Source organism: Lissotriton helveticus, chromosome 1_1 (assembly GCF_964261635.1).
Source record: "Lissotriton helveticus chromosome 1_1, aLisHel1.1, whole genome shotgun sequence".
In the NCBI taxonomy this organism is placed as follows: Eukaryota; Metazoa; Chordata; class Amphibia; order Caudata; family Salamandridae; genus Lissotriton; species Lissotriton helveticus.
Genome location: NC_136057.1, coordinates 1459857175 through 1459876391, shown reverse-complemented (window position 1 = coordinate 1459876391; position 19217 = coordinate 1459857175). Strand labels below are relative to the sequence as shown.

General features: G+C 47.8%; 1 protein-coding gene across 1 annotated transcript in view; it reads left to right on the top strand.

Moving 5' to 3' along the window:
• VAV1 (vav guanine nucleotide exchange factor 1) overlaps positions 1-19217 on the top strand; it is a 650161-nt gene that overhangs the window by 439910 nt on the left and 191034 nt on the right. Inside the window, exons 12-13 of the mRNA XM_078686053.1 lie at positions 17971-18057; positions 18372-18457. Coding sequence (XP_078542179.1) covers positions 17971-18057; positions 18372-18457 — 173 coding nt within the window. The remainder of the gene's footprint in view (positions 1-17970; positions 18058-18371; positions 18458-19217) is intronic.

Sequence of the window (19217 nt, the reverse complement as noted above, 5' to 3'; positions counted from 1 at the left end):
ACCATACTCCAAAAGAATGTAGAATTTGTAGAACATTCTCTACAAAAACTCTAAAGGACAGAGAAGGACGACTATTACTCTGGTTGAACAGGCTGGAAACCAGAGACAACCTGGAGTCTTCAGAGGACGGTGAGATAGCTTCGGTTTCCTCTAAATTATCCTTGAAGAGGCCAAGGGTTGCTTCCCCTAGCCCTACAGACGTTCCTCCTAAAAAGACTGTCAAAAAGTCTTCAGAGGCAAAATCCACAACTTCTGACAAGGAGGTTCCTGCCTTCAGGAAGCCTGCGCCGCCGTCAACGACGACTTCGTCGACGCTTTCCTCAGCGCAGAAGACTGTGTCTCCAGTCTATGTTTCGACGACGACGGTGTCGACGACGATGGCGTCGTCAGCCTTCTCTTCGACGACGACTACTCCATCGTCGACGGCGGGTAAGCCTGTGTCGTCGATTATCCTCCTTAAAAAGCCATCGACAACGATAAAGATTTCGTCAACGACGTCAACGACATCAGTGTCGAGGACGGAGCCAAAACCGTCGTCGCCTACGCCGTCGACAAAGACACTCTCGTCGACGAGCGTGCCGTCGACGAAGACATCGACGACGACGAATGCACCGTCGACGAATGCACCGTCGACGAAGGTGCTGTCGACGAAGGTACCGTCGACAAAGGCGCCAACGACGGCGATTGATATTTAGTCGACGACGGCACAGTCGACGACGTCATCGTCAACACTATGGAAGCAATCGGAGCTGATTTCTCCGTCGTCAGCTGCCATTCAGCCGTCTACGATCCCACCATCGACGACTGGGCCATTAACACCAGCAGACGGTTTGCATCAAACCCCTCTAGGGAAAAAGGGCACAAAAAAGTCAATAACACCAGACTTAACGTCTCCCAGTAGGGTGCAAAGGTTACCCCCAACTTGCCTACTGCAGGACGAGGACTCAGACGAGGATCCGTACGGACAGGCCACCAGTCCTTCACACCTAATAGTGAAGTGCCAAAGTACTGATGATGAGGAGGATGAAGTAGAATTTACAGAAGAGACTGAGCATTCACAAGTCCAAACACAAGTCACGCCAATGGTATGCCTTCCAGTGTCTATAGTTTCAGACTTGCAGTTCTTGATTCAAGACTACAAGTAGCGATTTCCTGAATCGACCTCTGCTCCATCAACTGGGACAAATCCAGCTACATCTGGACCGACGCCATCTTCACGGCCTAGATCATCACCATTAGTGATCCGTCAGGAAAGAGAGCCAGTGCAGGATGTCCAGTCTTCTGACGAGGAAGTTGAAGAACCGGAGGATGGAGAGGTCCGAGATGACCAGTCTGACCATAGAGATGATGAGGACTACATCGCTCCTTCTCCTGCCACACCTGAGCCCACTACCTCAGACTCACCGCCAATGGACATTGGTGGTTTCCACAACTTAGTGGAGAGAGCGGCCGATGGAATCTCATGAAACAGACTGTTTCCTGTATGATTTTGAAGACCCGGTTAAGAAAACAACCAGATCAATTCCTATCATTGACCACATATGGGAGCAGGGAAAACAGCTGATGCAGACACCAGCCTCAGTCTCAGCAGTGGTACCACGGCTGGACAAAAAGTATAAGGCACCAACAACAGCGCCAGCCTGCCTTACTGGTCATCCCAAGCCAGATTCTGTGGTTACCCAGGCGGCACAGAAAAACTCTAGGAATCAGTCGTCTCCATTGTCAGCTCCACCGGACAAGGAGGGCAGGAAACTAGACAGTATTGGCAAACGCTTTTCCACTACGTCGGCCATGACTGTGAAAGTAGCTAATTCCATTGCGCTACTGGGCCGCTACAACAGGCAATTGTGGGAGGATATTGCTCCGTATCTGGCGGAGCTACCAGACTCGGTGAAAGAGGAGGTTCAATCACTCCTTAAGGAGGGCCAAACATCAGCATCGGAACTTATTGATTGTGCGATGGATGTTGGAATGACCGGCTTCAGACAGCTGGCAGGGGCTGCGGTCTTGCGAAGGCAGGGTTGGCTTAAAGCTACATCTTTTCGCCAAGAGGTCCAAACTAAGGTACTGGACATGCCTTACGATGGCGAACACCTCTTTGGGGAGAAAATCGACGAGGCCTTACAAACGATCAAGAAAGATACGGACACGGCAAGGGCACTTGGCACACTACAGTTTAGGAGCCAGTCCTTTCGAGGGAGCAGGGGTAGAGGTCAATCCTCTTACAGAGGATCTTACCAAAACAAATCCACATACTCCTATAATCAAGACCGATCGCAATACCAACACCGAAAGCAGCAACAAGGTCACCAGACCTCGTATGGAAAGTCCAACTACAGGGGAAAAAAACAAAGGAAACCCACTGGCGGACGCCAATGACCTTTTCCAGCAGCCAGTCCGTCCACAATCTCTTTTTTTCAAACTTGGAGGAAAACTGACACACTTCCGCGACAATTGGAGATCAATTACAACAGATCGGTGGGTGCTCCAATTGATCCAATTCGGACATTCGCTGGAATTCAAATCAATTCCCCCTACAACTCCTCCTCGCAAAGTACAACACAGGAATTTACGATTACTCCTTCAAGAGGTCTCTTTTATGTTGAAGAAAGGAGCAATAGAGCGCGTACCATCAGCTCACAGGGGAAAGGGATTTTAAATGCGGTCACAATCCCGAGTTGTGGTCATAGTCAGTTCAAGTCAGAAAATGCTCCTGGGTTGTTTCAGGGCAGGCATAAACAAACGGCTCTGCATCATCCCTGCCACTATTGAACCTGTCTTCTCGGTGAAGACCCCAAGTGTTGCAACCTCAGACTGGGACCCAGGCTAGGGTGACCAGAATTTTAAAGCCAAAAAATGGGACATTTTACAAAATTAGAAGAAGGACTATATTTTTACGTCAAGCAAGAGCACAGGATGACAGTGCTCCTCGGCAGATAATTACAAAACATGCATTAAGAACATACATAAGATGCAATTTTTAAATCCAGTAGCTTGCCTCTGAATTAAATTGAACAAGAAAAGAAAGCAACGAGTAGCATAGAAAGGATCACGCCGTACTACTCCCGAATAAAGTGGCTTGAAGTTACACAGTCTAAAAATAGAAAGCTCACCGCTGCCCCCCAGATCCCTGGGATGCGGGCCGGCTGCTCGTAACTCATCACAATGCCAACCGCTACTTGCGCGTGGCATAGCGGATCGCATACTACGCCATCGCCGAGCCGCCACATTTGAAGCATAGTGTGAGAGCACAAAGCATGTAAACCGTCACACAAACAAGGTGAGGGGCTACAATGAGAGGCCGATTGCAAGATGGTCGCTGCCAAGCAATTGTGGATGCCACGGCCCGAGGGACCAAAATGGCCGAATGCCCCCCCATCAGCGCGCCAAAATGGCCGGTGGACACAGGGGCTGTGCAGAGTAATATGCGCCTGAAATGCCATGTGTGTCTGCCTATGATATATGCTTGTGAGTCGCAACGCCGTTGCCATACACCCACTGCAGGCGCCCCAACTAGTGTACCTGGTTGCCCCGGCAGAGAAAGGGAGCGGGGCCGAGATGGGGGAGGGCGACCTGCCGCCCAAGAGGAATATGAATGCGGGGGATGGGCCTCGATCGGAGGTGACCGGGACTCGAGCCTGGGACAATTTCTCAGATTCCTGCTCTTAGCCACCTTCCCCCCCCCCCGGGTACCAAGAACGTGCACGGCAGCCGCACATCATTCCGGGAGTTGCGGGCCGCTTCTACCTCGAGGGAGAGTAAACCGGGGGACCGACGACCTTCCCCCCACATCACAGTATGCTCCCTCCACGAGACACCTGGCCCTGCTGCAGTACCATGGCGGGCGCGAGCGGGCACTATGAAGACAGAAATGTGCAAACGCTCCAAAACAATGCCCCCACAATACAATGACCTCCCTCAGCGGCCCGCAACTAAGCGAGCCAACCGACCCTGCTGCAACCCCCCTAGAGGAGGGAGCGGGCACGAGGGGGCGGAAAATGTTCGTACGCCAAATAGCTTAAAAGCTTGTCCCCTGCCTAAGCAGGCCACCAGACCCGGCTGCAACCCCCATGGGGGGGGGAGCGGGCACGAGGTGGGGGTAGCGCACGAAACTCACCGTGGAAAGTCGATGACGCGTGGAAAGCTCTTGGGCACAACAAACATCTGTGGGGGAAGCGGCCAAAGAGACCGCAACACGGGGGGAGGAAGCATATATACTGTAGCCCTCCCCTTTCCTGGCCGGAAGTGACGCGCCCCCCGGAAGGGGCGACCCTGGGCTGGCTCGAGTGCCATCTTGGGCACTAAGGGGCCGCCCTCTTATGGAGGGTCCCCTGCGGGACGAGTCGGTCGGCCCTCAGAGGTTCTGTGCCTCCTGGTGTGTTGCGCGGATGCCTGCCCTGATCTCACCACTGCGTTACTATGAGGCTCTGTGCCTCCTGGTGTGTTGCGCGGATGCCTGCCCTGATCTCACCACTGCGTTGCTATGAGGCTCTGTGCCTCCTGGTTTGTTGCCGGATGCCTGCCCTGATCTCACCAGTGCGCTGCGAGGAGACTCTGTGCTGGTGTGTTACGCAGATGCCTGCCCTGATCTCACCACTGCGTTGCTATGAGGCTCTGTGCCTCAAGTGTGTGTTGCACGAATGCCTGCCCTGATCTCACCAGTGCACTGTGAGGAGACTCTGTGCTGGTGTGTTGTGCGGATGCCTGCCGTGGTCGCACCAGTGCATTGCTATGAGACTCTGTGCCTCCTGGTGTGTTGCACGGATGCCTTCCCTGATCTCACCTGTGCACTGCGAGGAGACTCTGTGCTGGTGTGTTGCGCGAATGACTGCCCTGATCGCACCAGTGCACTGTGAGGAGACTCTGTGCTGGTGTGTTGCGAGGATGCCTGCCATGATCGCACCAGTGCACTGTGAGGAGACTCTGTGCTGGTGTGTTGCGCGGATGCCTGCCATGATCGCACCAGTGCGTTGCTATGAGGCTCTGTGCCTCCTGGTGTGTTGCACTGATGCCTACCCTGATCTCACCAGTGCGCTGTGAGGAGGCTCTGTGTGTTCTTGGTGTGCTGCACAAATGCCCGGAGGCCCCTGCTCTGATCTCACCAGTGCTCTACGAGGGTACTATGTGCTGCCCTGATCTCACCAGTGCGCTGCTATAAGGCTCTGTGCTTTGGGCACTCTGATCCCCATTGCATGTTGAAGCGGCTCTGTGCGCCCTAACATCGAGCAGGCGCTAGGTCACCCCCAGTATTTGGCGCCATAGTCCTCTCTGCCCTGGTGTGCTGGTCACTTCGGTGGCGGCGAACATTGAGATATAATATTCAAAGCGCTGGGGCTTCGTGGGCTGAGGCTGGGATTATCTGCCGGCTCCACGACAGGCCAGCATCATATTACATGGGCTGTTTACTAATGATTCGGGAGCATGCTTTTCTCTCGTGGTAAATAAACCCAATGCACACATATCAACAAACATCGTGTAGGTGACTGGAGGCTATCAGAGCCCTAAAATCTATCTGAACCCCACTTTCAATATCAACAAGCCGTCGCCATTGTGCAAATGTAAAAAATAAGTGCTCACCCACTAATTAAAGGAGACAGTCTCAAGCCGCAAACAAACGATCGAGTCCGGGTGGGCGGGGCCTAAAGGAGAGGGCGTTCAACAAAAAACCTCACTTTTAATCAGAGGCCAGCATTTACCATAGAGGAGGATGACATGCGCCAATCTTAGTTATCAGCTAGGACCTAGCTGATAACTAAGACTCAACTAATAGTCTTTTTTGTTATCCACTTGTCTATTTTTGATATACCCTGGACCACTGGGAATAAAGTAATTATCAGTTAGAGACCCAGAGGTATTTTTAACACACCACTTCATCACACTTACACACAAAAAAACCCAGCTTCAATGTAATCAGGTGTCGCAGCAGAGTAATTATTCGATAGGACATTAATTACAAAAAATGTCATTGTTAGGTCCAGCAGTATAGTTGTAAATATGGTAGTCTGAGCCCCCTTTAAGTAGCCTTATGCTTCATTTGTTACCGGAAATCGTATGGCCTTTTGAGTTCCAAATAAAACTATTAATCTTGTATTGCAATTTCACAGAGTCCTTTGTATCAAACTTTATTGGAATGCAAATAATCAAGCGTTTAACTTTTGATAGGATTGACATCTTGACAAGATGTATTGTCCCATATTTAGTCAATTGAATATTTTCCAACAACGCAATGGTCTTATCTATCTCGTTAACAACTGCACTTAAATGATTTCCCAGGATTTTGGCATTATCATCTTCTGATTTTACTCTATATTTTAACTGCATTGTACTCTGGTCCTTGCTTGACTATGAGGATGGCTGTTCAGTTACAATTGTTCGGTGCCTTTGATTTTGCTTTCGAAATATTGAAACTTAGTCCTTTGTGTTACGGCCTTCTCTCTGGATATGTTGTAACTATCCTCCTTATATGTATCCCAATTTATCCAGTATTGGGGTATCTTTCATAGATTCACATGCCTGAATCATTCCCAATCGCCGAGGCGGGAGTCCCACGGTATATAAAAAAGCATTGCCAAAAGTAAATTACAGTAGTAGGCCCTATGAGAAAGGCCTGAGGCCTAGATTGTAGTAGCCTATCTAACTCATTATGCTAACAAGACCAAAGTCTTTGTTCCAACCAATCAGCTCACAGCACCCTCTAGAACCCTCTCTGCAGAGCCAGTTCTCCTCAGATTTTCACCGCACGTCGTGTGGAAGGGAGTCTCCCTGAGTCTCTTCTCAGTTTCTTCTCTAATTCAGGATGTCTGTCAAAAAGGCTTTATTTAAACCTTGCAGAACATGTCTAAAGAAAAGGGTCCATGTTGATGACCAACATAAGGACTGCATTTATTGCCTTCATCCTAAACATGAGGCAAAATTTGTAAGATCTGCTGCACCTTCCCTTTCAAGACCTTGAGGGATAGGTAGGCCAGAGTCCTCTTATGGCTCAAATCCTCTTCAACAGATGATGATGACAGAGCTTCGACATCTAGTAAGAGAGCTAGATCGCAGGAGAATTATCCAAGTGAGGGGAGAAAGCATGTTAAAATCTCCCACTCCACTTCGGGCTCTTCAAAGAGATCTTCATCTTCTCTCCCTGAAGCCCCAGCTCTCAAGGAATCTACAAAGAAAACTGTGAGTAAGACCTCTTCTGTCTCCTCACCTGTGACTACCATTTCATCTTCTGCTCCTTCGTCTACGGCTATGATTTCCACCGCAGCCATCACCTCTCCTATCCTGTCTACTAGGATCTCCATTGTGGCAACTAGAACCATCGTCAACGATCCGTCGACGACAGTCTCGTCATCGAAGAAGCACTCGTCGACGAAGACACCATCGAAACTCTCGTCGACGAAGTCATCTACGGTACCGTCGACGAGCGTCTCGTCGATGAAGAAGCAAAGTCTGTCGACAATGAGCCCGTCAATGAAGTCGACGTCGAGTCCATCGACGGTGGTCCCTCCGACGTCGAGTCCGTCGACGTCGATTCCGTCGACGATAGCTCCGTCGTCGACGCCTCCCGCAGGAATAATAGCTATTGCTACAGCAAAGCCTCCAACCACTATACAGGCTTTTTCTACGCCACTTTCTACTAAAACATTTCAATTAATATCGTCCCAGCGGCAAGAAGGTGCTTACATCTCGCCACTTACGCTCTCCCATCTCTTAGAGACTTATGCTCATGAGGAGGAAGATGATTTTGAGGATGATGACAATGAGGGAGCTTTTGGGATAGCGCATCATCCTTCAGAATTGAACATTAAGTGCCAGGATGATGAGGAGTATGAAGACTATTCAGAACATTATTATGAGGAGGACATTGTAGTGCCTCATCAGACAGAATACCAAAGGCGATCTCGTCCTTCGGAATCCAGCCATCTGCCACCGGGTCTAATACAAGATTTACAGGCCATGCTGGCAGACTATAAGCAATGTTTTCCACCACAGCAGGTTGTGCCTCCACCCCAACCTGCGGTTCCGGTTCCTCAACCTGAGATTCCACCACCTAGGTCTCCGGTAACGGAACTACCTCAACCTGATGTGCCTACGCGCACCCCGGATATTTCTTCGGATGAAGAAGTAGAGGAGGGCGAGTTACCAGATAATCCTCTGTTGGATCCGTGGGATACTTATGTTATTCCTATGCCATCTCCACCAACTCCACAACCTTCAGACTCACCACCTAAAGATATAGGTGGCTTCCATAATCTTATGCAGCGAGTTGCAACTAGATTTCAACTGCCGGTAACAGTGGAACAGACAGAATGTTTTCTTCATGATTTTAAAGAGGAGACTAGGAAGGTGTCAAGAGCCATTCCTATTATAGATTATATATGGAAAGAAGGAGTCCAAGTGATCAAGAATCCTGCTTCTGTGCCGGCTGTGTTACCAAGGATTGATAAAAAAGTATCACGCTCCTCTCAATAGTCCTTCATGCCTCATTGGACACCCGCGGCCGGACTCGGTCATCTTGCAGGCCGCGCAGCAAAGATCGAAAAACCCTGCCACTCCCATCACGACACCACCAGATAAGGAGGGGCGTCGTTTGGACCTTATCGGTATAAAAAAATCCACCATGGCTGCTGCCTCGATCAAAGCTGCAAATTCTTTGGCGATTATAGGGCGCTATGATCGCCAAATGTGGTCAGAGATGGCTGCTATGATCAATCTAATTCCAGAGGATAAATGGCAAGAGGCACGCAAAATCTTACTGGAGGGGGAACGTGCAGCTGCAGAAACCATCGACTGCGCTTTGGATATTGCAAATACAAACTTTAGACAACTGGCAGGAGCTGCAGTTCTCAGACGACTGGGCTGGCTAAAGGCTACCACCTTAAGGCCCGAGGTCCAACTAAAGATCTTGGACATGGCTTATGACGGAGAGTCTCTATTTGGAAAACACATCGACAAGGCTCTCCAAGCAATCAAGACGGACACTGACACCGCAAGATCCCTAGGTGCTTTGCAATATAAGAGAGGATCTTTTAGAGGTGCAAGAGGACGTGGATACTCCTCTAGAGGAGGTTACTACCAACAAGGCAGACAATATCAGCCTCAGTACCGACAGAACTATCAGTCTTCTTATCGCCAGTCCGGAACAGCTAGTTTCTCTCGCCAAGGCGGACGAAAGTGCACAAACAATCAGGGGCGAGACTCTCACCGAAAACAGTGAGATCAGCCGGGCGCCAACCTTAGTTCCTTCCTGTCAGGATTCGAACCCCCGGTAAGCGCTGACCTGCTCCACCGGAGGTTCGCGAGCAAAAAAACCCACATTTCCCATCAGGCTTGGGAATCACGTCGCGCGTACGACGCAGCCACGCAGGAACAGGAAACAAAGCTCCTGTCAGGGGAAACTTCGCGGCCGATTATTCCTGCCCTGATTCTCTTAGCGGTTGGTATCGAGAAAAGCGGTAAGCGACCCCGTTTGATCTTGTGGCCAAATCCTTGCTGTACCTTGTTTCTTTATGGGTACGTGGTATTATTGTGGCCTTTATCTGGGTTGAGACGCGATTGCCGGACCGGCTTGCGTCTGTGTTTAAAGCATCTTTTGGCATTTAGAAGCTCTCTCGGCTGAGCGAGCTTACTCTTTCCCCGTTGGAAGAGACCGGCATTTCCGCCGTCTTATTGCGGGGAAAGATTACGTTATTGTTTGATTCCTCAGTTTGAAGGAGACTTTGATTACCCGTTTTGTTTGAGAGGAATTTGTGTTCTTTGTGATAATCAAACAAAGGGCAATACTTGGGCTCACATTTACCTATTGGATATAACTTGGAACATTTGGTGTCTAAGTCTTCCCTGCGGTTGCTGGGAACATTAAAGACAACGTTAACATTAAAGTGGCGCAGACAACATTAAGAGGCATTGATCTTGTCTGCTGTTTATGTTTGATTTCTCTCCACAATCCTTTACATTTATCCTATCACAGGAAAAAGAGAGAGATAAGGGTGTAATATTGGTGGGACCTTACTGATCAAGGATCTAACACAGATAGTGTTGAGTAGGTTTGGACCACAGTTCGTAGAGTAAAATAATAGGTACAGAGACAGCAATTTCCAATGTGTTCTTTTGTTTCCTATTACAGTTGGTAGACACCTGGTATCACCTTATTCTCTTCCTGTGTTTTGAGGCAACAGTATTTTCCTTTACAGGTAGGAGAGTGGGAATACTGAATGGGCATGCCATGAGGGAGGGACAAAGACGGTCTGGTTATACATGGATACTTATAGTGTGTCCCTGGTGTCTTTTGTTGTCTTTACAGATCTCCCTCCCTGCTGTCCCCATCCTTTCCTTCCCTCACTTGACTATCCCGGCAGTCTGTGTATTAATAATTCAGACTCTGGGGCCGTCAAGAGGTGGAGCCCATAAAGCATCAGCACAGTCCCGAAGATAACAGGAAGACGGAGCCTGACACTTCCCTCCCTGTGGGCGCGAAGATATCTGCCTTTCAAAAACAGTGGCAGCGGATTACATCCGATCAGTGGGTGCTGGACTTAGTTCAACATGGACACACCCTGGAGTTTGTCACCAGACCACCAATAACTCCGCCCAGGGGTCCCCCTCCCCCTCGTCTTCACTTATTGTTCAAGGAAGTTCATTCAATGCTCCATAAGAACGCTATAGAAAAAGTCCCAGTTCATCAGAGGCGGACATGCTTCTATTCCCGTTTTTTCCTCATAAAAAAGAAATCAGGGGAATGGGGACCGATCTTGGACCTGCGCAATCTCAACAGATATCTCAAAAAGCAGGGTTTCCGCATGGTCACTCTTTCAGACATCTTAAATTGCCTTAACGAGGGAGATTTTATGGCTTCTTTGGACATGGAAGACGCTTACTTTCACATCCCAATTCACCCAAAACATCAAAAGTACCTCCGTTTCACTGTGGCTGGCGCCCATTATCAGTTCAAAGTACTTCCATTTGGCCTCAAGTCGGCTCCCAGGAACTTTACAAAGTGCCTGGCTCCGGTAGCGGCAGCACTACGCTGGTCAGGGATCCAGGTGTTTCCGTACTTGGACGACTGGCTAGTCAAAGGTCCATCAAAGTGCAGAGTGCAGAACGACATAGCAGAGTGTCGCAATCTCTTTGCATCCCTAGGGCTCACTGTGAACGAAAGCAAATCTCAGACTCTTCCGAAAAGAGTCCTGCCTTTCCTAGGAGCTCGTCTGGACACGAAACAATGCAAGGCATTCTTGTCTCAAGAAAGGCAGCTCCGTCTACAAGCATTGGCCATAAAACTGTCAAAAAGAAAGTCACTTTCTGTTCGCCTGTTTGCTTCACTTCTGGGAATGTGTTCGTCGGCCATAAATCTCATTCCACTGGCACGTCTCAAAATGCGGCCCCTACAGGAGGAGCTCCGTCTCCAGTGGCAACAAGTGACGGGTTCCTTCGAGGACATCATCAAAGTCACCCCACGCATGGTAGATGCTCTTCAATGGTGGACACAACTGCACAATCTGAAACAAGGACTTACATTCTTGCAAACTCCTCTGGACTTCGTTCTAACGACAGATGCGTCCATGGAGGGCTGGGGAGGTCATCTCCAGGACTTGCAAGTGCAGGGCAAATGGTCCCAGAAATACAAACAATGTCACATCAACACTCTAGAGTTGAGAGCCATCTTTCTATCCCTACAAGCGTTCCTTCCCAGAATCGCAGGGTCTTCAGTCCTGGTCAGAACGGACAATACCACCAGCATGTTTTATGTAAACAAGCAGGGAGGAACAAGGTCAGCTACGCTCTCAAAGGAGGCTCAGGAGTTATGGGAATAGCTGACACTTAACAACATAACTCTCAAAGCGGAACATGTCAAGGGCCTCCACAATACCCTAGCAGACAAACTCAGCAGATCCTTGTCGGATTGCCACGAGTGGGAGCTGGACAACACTCAATTGACCAAGGTGTTTCAGACTTGGGGCCAGCCAACGTTGGACTTGTTTGCGACTCAACAGAACAAGAAATGCCAGTATTACGCCAGCAGATACCCTCAACAGGGATCAAGAGGGAATGCCCTGTCCATGCGATGGTCAGGGATTTATACCTACGCTTTTCCTCCGATCCCGTTGATTCCACGAGTGTTGCACAAAATGAAACTGGAGAGCTGCCGTCTCCTTTTAATTGCTCCCAGATGGCCTTGTCAGTATTAGTTTCAGGAGCTCATGTTGCTATCGCAGGAGCCTCCAATCAAATTTCTCCTGGCTCCAACACTACTGTCACGCAACGGGGGGTCAAATACTTCACCCAGATGCACAATCTTTGAAATTGCACACATGGCTCCTAACTTCTTAGAATTTCAACACCTCCAGATTCCTCAGGATTGCCGGGACATCTTAAAGAAAGCACGAGCCCAGAGCACATTAAAGACTTATCGTCTCAAATGGAAGCGATTCTGCTCCTGGTGTACTTCAAACACTTGACACCTATTGAAGCTCCAGCAGAAAAATGTCTTCCTTATCTCTTACATCTGGCTCGTTCTGGTATTTCTTTCTCTTCGAAAAGGTCCATCTAGCGGCTCTATCCAGGTTCAGGAGGGTGGCTGACATTCCTTCACTATGCTTTTCATCGCTGGTAAAACAGTTCATGAGTGGTCTTTTCCGGACTTATCCTCTGGTTAAACCTTCACCACCGGAATGGGAACTCAACGCGGTCCTTTCACAACGGATGAAGCACCCGTTTGAGCCAATTCACAAAGCCGACCTCAAGTACCTAACATGGAAGGTCGCCTTGCTTTTAGCCCTCACTTCTGTCGGAAGAGTGGGAGAAATTCAGGCTTTCACTATAAAGGAACCTTTCTTACATTTCTCTCAAGAGTATGTCACTCTTCGAACCAATCCAACTTTCATACCCAAAGTCCCTTCTCAGTTCCATCTAAACGAACCAGTGAAATTGCAAGTTTTCTTCCCAAATCCTACAACCCCGGCGGAAAGAACACTGCATTCTTTGGACCTTAAACGATGTCTGAAGTTTTATCTTCAAAGAACAAAAAGCTTCAGGAAATCAGATCAGTTGTTCGTGGCTTATGGCCAAGCTACACTGGGAAAAGCGGTCACTAAAGCCACAAATTCCAGGTGGATAGCCTCCGCGATCCATTTTTGCCACATCAAATCCAACCGACCATTACAAAGAACTGTCAGGTCGCACTCTACAAGAACTGTGGCAGCGTCTACAGCATTGTTTGCAGGAGTGACGCTGGAGAATATCTGCCGTGCTGCGACATTGAAGAATGTCCACACGTTTACAAGACATTACTGCCTGCAATCAGCAAATCAACAGGATGCGGCAGTTGGTCAAGCGGTTTTACATCACCTGTTTCCCTAAGTTGGCAGGGTATGGTCAGACGTGAATCCCTTGCTCACTTTGCCACTGGAGTCAAGCAAGCCCGGCTGAAGACGGCTGTAATGCCAGAAACCGGTCCTGGGAAGCTTGATTCCGGTCCAGGGAAGACATGGCTTGGCAGTTCGGGCTGGACTGTTCCCATGAGGCACAGGGTCAGACTGATTTGCATATGGCCATGTCTGAACTGGGGTGGCGGAGTGAGCTAAAGAACGGTGATGGATTAAACCCAGATCAGTTGACTGGGGGTGAGTGTTTGTATTGTCAACGCTCTGTCCATCACCACCTTTGGTTTTTCCATAATAACAGATTCAGGTAACCAATGTTGTGTTCATCTTATAATAAGTCTATGCCTTTCAATATTTCTGTAAAGGTTAAAAGATGTACATGTTTTACAGATTACTTGCTTCTTTGGTAGTGATATTACTTTTTCTGTTTAATATTATATACTTCAATATTATTGGTTGTTAATTATATGTTTATGGGAGTGTATCACAATAAGTCTCCCAACCGACTTTTGTCTGGCATACTGCTTGCTATTCTGAATCAGGCATGTGAATCTATGAAAGATAACCCAATACTGGATAAGAAAACAAGTTACCTGTAACTTCAGTTATCCAGTATTGGTATCTTTCATAGATTCACATGCACCCACCCTCCTCCTCGGAGAGTCAGTTCTCTAATTTTTGGGATACTGATCCCCACTTGAGCTAACGAAAATCTGAGGAGAACTGGCTCTGCAGAGTGGGTTCTAGAGGGTGCTGTGAGCTGATTGGTTGGAACAAAGACTTTGGTCTTTTTAGCATAATGAGGTAGATAGGCTACTGCAATCTAGGCCTCAGGCCTTTCTCATAGGGCCTACTACTGTAATTTACTTTTGGCACTGCTTTTTTATATACCGTGGGACTCCCGCCTCGGCGACGGGGAATGATTCAGGCATGTGAATCTATGAAAGATAACAACACTGGATAACTGAAGTTACAGGTAAGTAACTTGTTTTCTTATCTTTTATGTGCTTAATGATGGCCTGATCTAATAAGTTTACAATCAGTGGTCCATCTGTGGTACGACTGGAGGTTTAGGGTTTTTAGGTCTCGCCTGGCTTAAGCAGCGCGCAAGCGTTGCTCTCACCATGCAAGGGCTTTTTGGAATCAATACAGTTCCAGAAGTCGGGTGTCCGCTCCGCCTTCAATTTTCATTGGTGTGCTTCGTTTCTCAACAGTAATTATGTTAAACAGAGTGTAATGATTGCACCGGAGGCATTTTAATCCCTCTTGGTTGCCACCCTGTCAGCTTTTGGCCCTGCCCACCGGGCTTGGCTCTTTTACTTGCGGTGTGACACAGTGCCTTCTAATTGCTGGGTGAGCACTTTATTTTTTTCATTCGCATAATGGCGTGGCAACAGCTTTTTTTAAGAAGGCGGTATCATGGCGTCCTCACAAGCGCAATAATTGTGGCGGCCCCCTGTTTAGCTTTACTTTGAACGCACGTTGTGAAGCGCGCTGTTCTGAGTTGTATGTGAAAATTGCGCTCCGTTTATTTTTTTATTTACATTGAAATATGGTGGCCGGGTGTTTAGCTATACTTTGTACACACTGCTCTATTGATACAGATGTATTCTTAAATCCGCCTTATCTCCCCCGCTGCATTCTTTTTCCCCCAACTAACCAGTTGTTCCCTTGTTTATTTATTTATTTGTGATGGTGGTCTGGCAACAGCCCAGCTTGGGTTAAAACGGCGTCCTGGTCGCGCATGAATCTTTGGGACTTGTATTTTCGTTCTCTGTTAGCCATTGGCTTACTAGAAGGGGCGGGGTTTGTAAACTACAAGTCCCAGGGGGCACGACAGGTTCCCGGCAGGAAGCCTCTGGAGGAGGATGAAACAGGGAGGTTAGGAGTGGAGAGATTCAGATTCCCGAAAAATGGTTGGTTTCTGTTCCAAATGACGTGAACCACAACGGACCCAAGACCCCGTCCCAAGCCTCTGTCCCCCGCTCACTACTTCCGATGCCTTTCCTAGGGCTGTAACCGCAGCTGGATGACAACTGGAGAGCCACAGTGAGTAAAGTCTACAACCGGAGGTGCATCTCTGTTGCCGGGCATGGGGCTGCCAACTCTGCGTCCCAGCCTCGCTCCATATGTGTACCTCTATTTCTGCATCCCGATTCTCGACACTGAACTTATCAACCACCCTTCATGTGGTACTTTAAGCGCTTTGATGAACTGGAGTGAAGCCTGCTTCCTGGATACAGCCGTTCTCCTACCGCTAGGGTCTGTTTAAAGGAACCAGGGCAATGTCATGATGCCTATTTTTCCAGTAATGTACCCCGCCAATTCCTCAATGCTAGTTTTCTTTTTGCAGGAATGGGGAGAGGTTAATTGTGGAAGGGTAGATTTTCTGTAGTGGTTGTGAAGGATCCAAAGTAACGGGTTTCAGGCTTTCCTAGTACTTCTACCTGCTAGCCCCGTCCTCCTATTTAATCAACATATTTGTATGATTAAAGGCACATAACGTCGATTACACGGCTTGGACGTAATATTTCAGTGGTATTACAGTTTTTTCGTACTCTTAGGGAGGAAGTTGCTGCGTAGCCGATGCTTCATAGTTCTTTTAATCATGCATTTCAGGGGTATGAGGGACGTAGGCACTGTACTAGGTATCCGGTAAATGTGTCGGGGTGTTTGCGGTGGGCAGAGGTAGAACTCAAAGTACAAATCTTGGGTATTTCCTGCCTTTGGAAGGCAGACCCTCCTTTGTAGTTAAATGCTTGGAAATAGAGGGTGTAAAATCCAGGGTAGTCACGCTGGTGTTTCTGTCCAAATAATTTCTACTTTTTGTGTGTGTGCTTAGCGCTCATCTGGAGGTTTATCCCAATTTTCTGCCATTTCTTTGGGGCGCCTTTCTCGGTCGTCGACGTTGTCACCAGAAGCTCCTTTCGCTGCCCCTCCCTCCCACAAGCTGGAGGTGGGCCGGGGATGGCTAGGATCTATAATGCCTGCAAGTAGAAGAAAAAATCGGTTGCGTGCAGCTGAAGTAGGAGGGACGCAGAAAATGCATATTGTGAGCCAGATCATTGAAGGAGGCACGCTCCCACTCACCGCAAAGGTCACAAGAGCACCTGCGTATCTGCATGTTTTTACAACCGACTTACTAACAATTTTTTTTAAAAAATAAAATCAGAACAAATTTTGTAAAAAGAAAAATAGATATCTGCCCTATGTTTCTATTGTGTACACAGGCAGTCACTGTGATGATAAAAAAGAAATGACCACAATTGTGACAGCAGTACTGCGGTGCACTTCTGCCAGAAGCAACAGCTAAGAGATTTGTAATTTGATTGTGCACATTTTTTTCCAGCAATGCCACTTTTACATCAAGTCCTACTTGACATTCACCAATTGGGGCAAAGGTGTCCCATTTGTCTGAGTCAGAATATTAAAACGGTGCTGAATGCCAATAGGCTTCCACTGTGTACCTGTTCTGTGAGTAATAACTTATAGGAGTAATCAAAAAAGTGCATCTGAGACACCTTTCTGGGACAAATCTCTCAATGCTCCATTGAAACGGGAGTCAGATACAAATTACTCAAATCCTTCAAGCAATCCTCTGCAGTAAAAATGAAAGCTTTGGCGGGTATGCTCTACCATTTTACACCACATGTTCTATGAAGATGAGGTGTGAAACACTAAGGAAGGCATTGATGTCAACACACTCACCTTGCATCTTCGGGGGACTCTACAATCAGGTGAAGTCTGTCCATCAGGGAGCTCCGGGGCACCTGAAAGGAACAAATGGACTGCATGTCCCGAAACCCACGGGGTAGTTTCATTTATATTTTGTTTAAACAAGTAATGGTTTGGGGTGTTAAGAGTGAGGGACAGCACACAAAATCATTTTTGTTTACATACAAGCAACACATTATTTATTAAGTGACAACGTTCTGAAAGCTGTTAACAAGACCAGTTCGAGCCTCAAAAGCTGCCTTCATTGTTTTGATCACTTTAACATGTCATTTTAACATGTGACTAAAGCAGTCAATATAGGATAAAATAGTTTACTCGGATGAAAAGATTATGTGGGCCTTTTTGCCCTGCCACTCCTGGCAAATGTGTGAATGTGACAGGTTTTATGACATCAATGGAAACACATAGTATAAAGCAGCTTGGAAATGCCATTTTCAAGTCTCATGATAGGAATAAAGAACTGCTCCTTTCTTCTTGCCAGTCCTCTGAAGTGTGAAGAAGGAACATACTCCTTCAGCCAGGCCAAGAGCATATATAAATATTTCATTTTTCAAAATTCTATATGAACAAAATATGTCTGTTTGTGTTCCTCATCCTATTCTGATACTCTCTTGACCTTTCGACACATTTTTTGTGGTCTTTCTTTTATTTCTTTATTGTTTTTGAGTGCCATTGTCATAATAATGCCAACATGTCATTTAGAATGTATAGGCTCAATCCTGAAGACAGTTGCTATTGAGTGGTGGACCTGACTGGGTGTTGGTGGCTTTGCTCTGAGCTCATTGAAGGTTGCTTGAGCTACCCTTACTCTGGTGCGTTGCTCAGTTGGAAGGAACCATTTCAAAATGTTTTTGCCTCCTAGGATTTAGCACAATGCGTGAACGAAGTGAAGCGAGATAACGAAACACTGCGGCAGATCACCAACTTTCAGCTCTCCATAGAAAACCTGGTAGGTGCAGGGCTGGGCCCGAGACTGATTTGGTAATCTTTGCAGTAGTTATGGGTGTTTGTTGTGAAGTTCAACGGCGGACCTTGTCAGAGCTTGAATGAGTTCATATCCCTCAGTTTTGCACAGCTCAGCTGCTGACTCAGTGTGTGACCTTTGATACACTCCTGCACTTTAAGTACCTAAACATTGTCAGCCAGGTCTTCAGGAAACTCTGTTGACCTTGGCCAATCACCTCTATCCCTCGGGTCGCAAGTCTCCCCCAAGCTCTGCCCTGCTCTCAGAGACAAATTGTAATCTGGTTCCTTTTCTTGTAGAATGAATCGTTGGCACACTACGGTAGACCGAAAACCGATGGGGAACTAAAGATCACCAGTGTGGAGAAGCGATCAAAAATGGACCGGTGAGGCCCTGTGGAGGAAGTGGGCCCAGGATAGAATGTAGGACCACTATAGGCTGCACGGGGCTATCGAGGGGGGCACCGATTCTTCAGAGTGAATAACACTAGGAATCAGTACCTAGTCACCACTTGGTCTGAATTGGGGCTTTAATGGCTGCAGAGGGCCAGTGTGGGTGAAACATTATCACTTGAGGGGCTGGGGGAAAACGTCTCTCCTACATTCTCACCCAATTGAGAGGTGGCCTCTGTCATACCCTCTCATTCCCACTCCTCTGCCATTTTGCCTCTTTTACAACATTTCATCTTCAAATCTCTAACATGTGACCTTGCTATTATCTTCTCACTTTTCTAAAATGTCGACCTATCATCTCAGCCATCTGAGAGGCGTATCCTCTTTCCTGTGCCCTGACTATACCCTTTAAATGTGACTGTTCGCCCTATAATTTTTCTGTTGCTGTTTGCCGAGGTTTTCCCTAGCCTGTCGTTCCATGTCCCCTCTCCCAGCCCATTTTTCTCAGGCCTCTGTGATGTGCCGCCCCTCTTCCCCTTTTAACTCCACTCCTCTGAAATGCGCCATGCCACCTACTTTCTCATTTCCACTGATAAGTATAGCCACTCTTCAGTACTGTCGATCTAAGGTGTAGTCTCTCTCCTAGCCTCTCTACTTTGACACTTGGCTCTTTTTTTGCCTTTCCCCTAGGGGGTTTGAGATCTCATTTAACCTCTACCTTCTGGTATTTCACCTCTCACCTTTCCTCTCCCC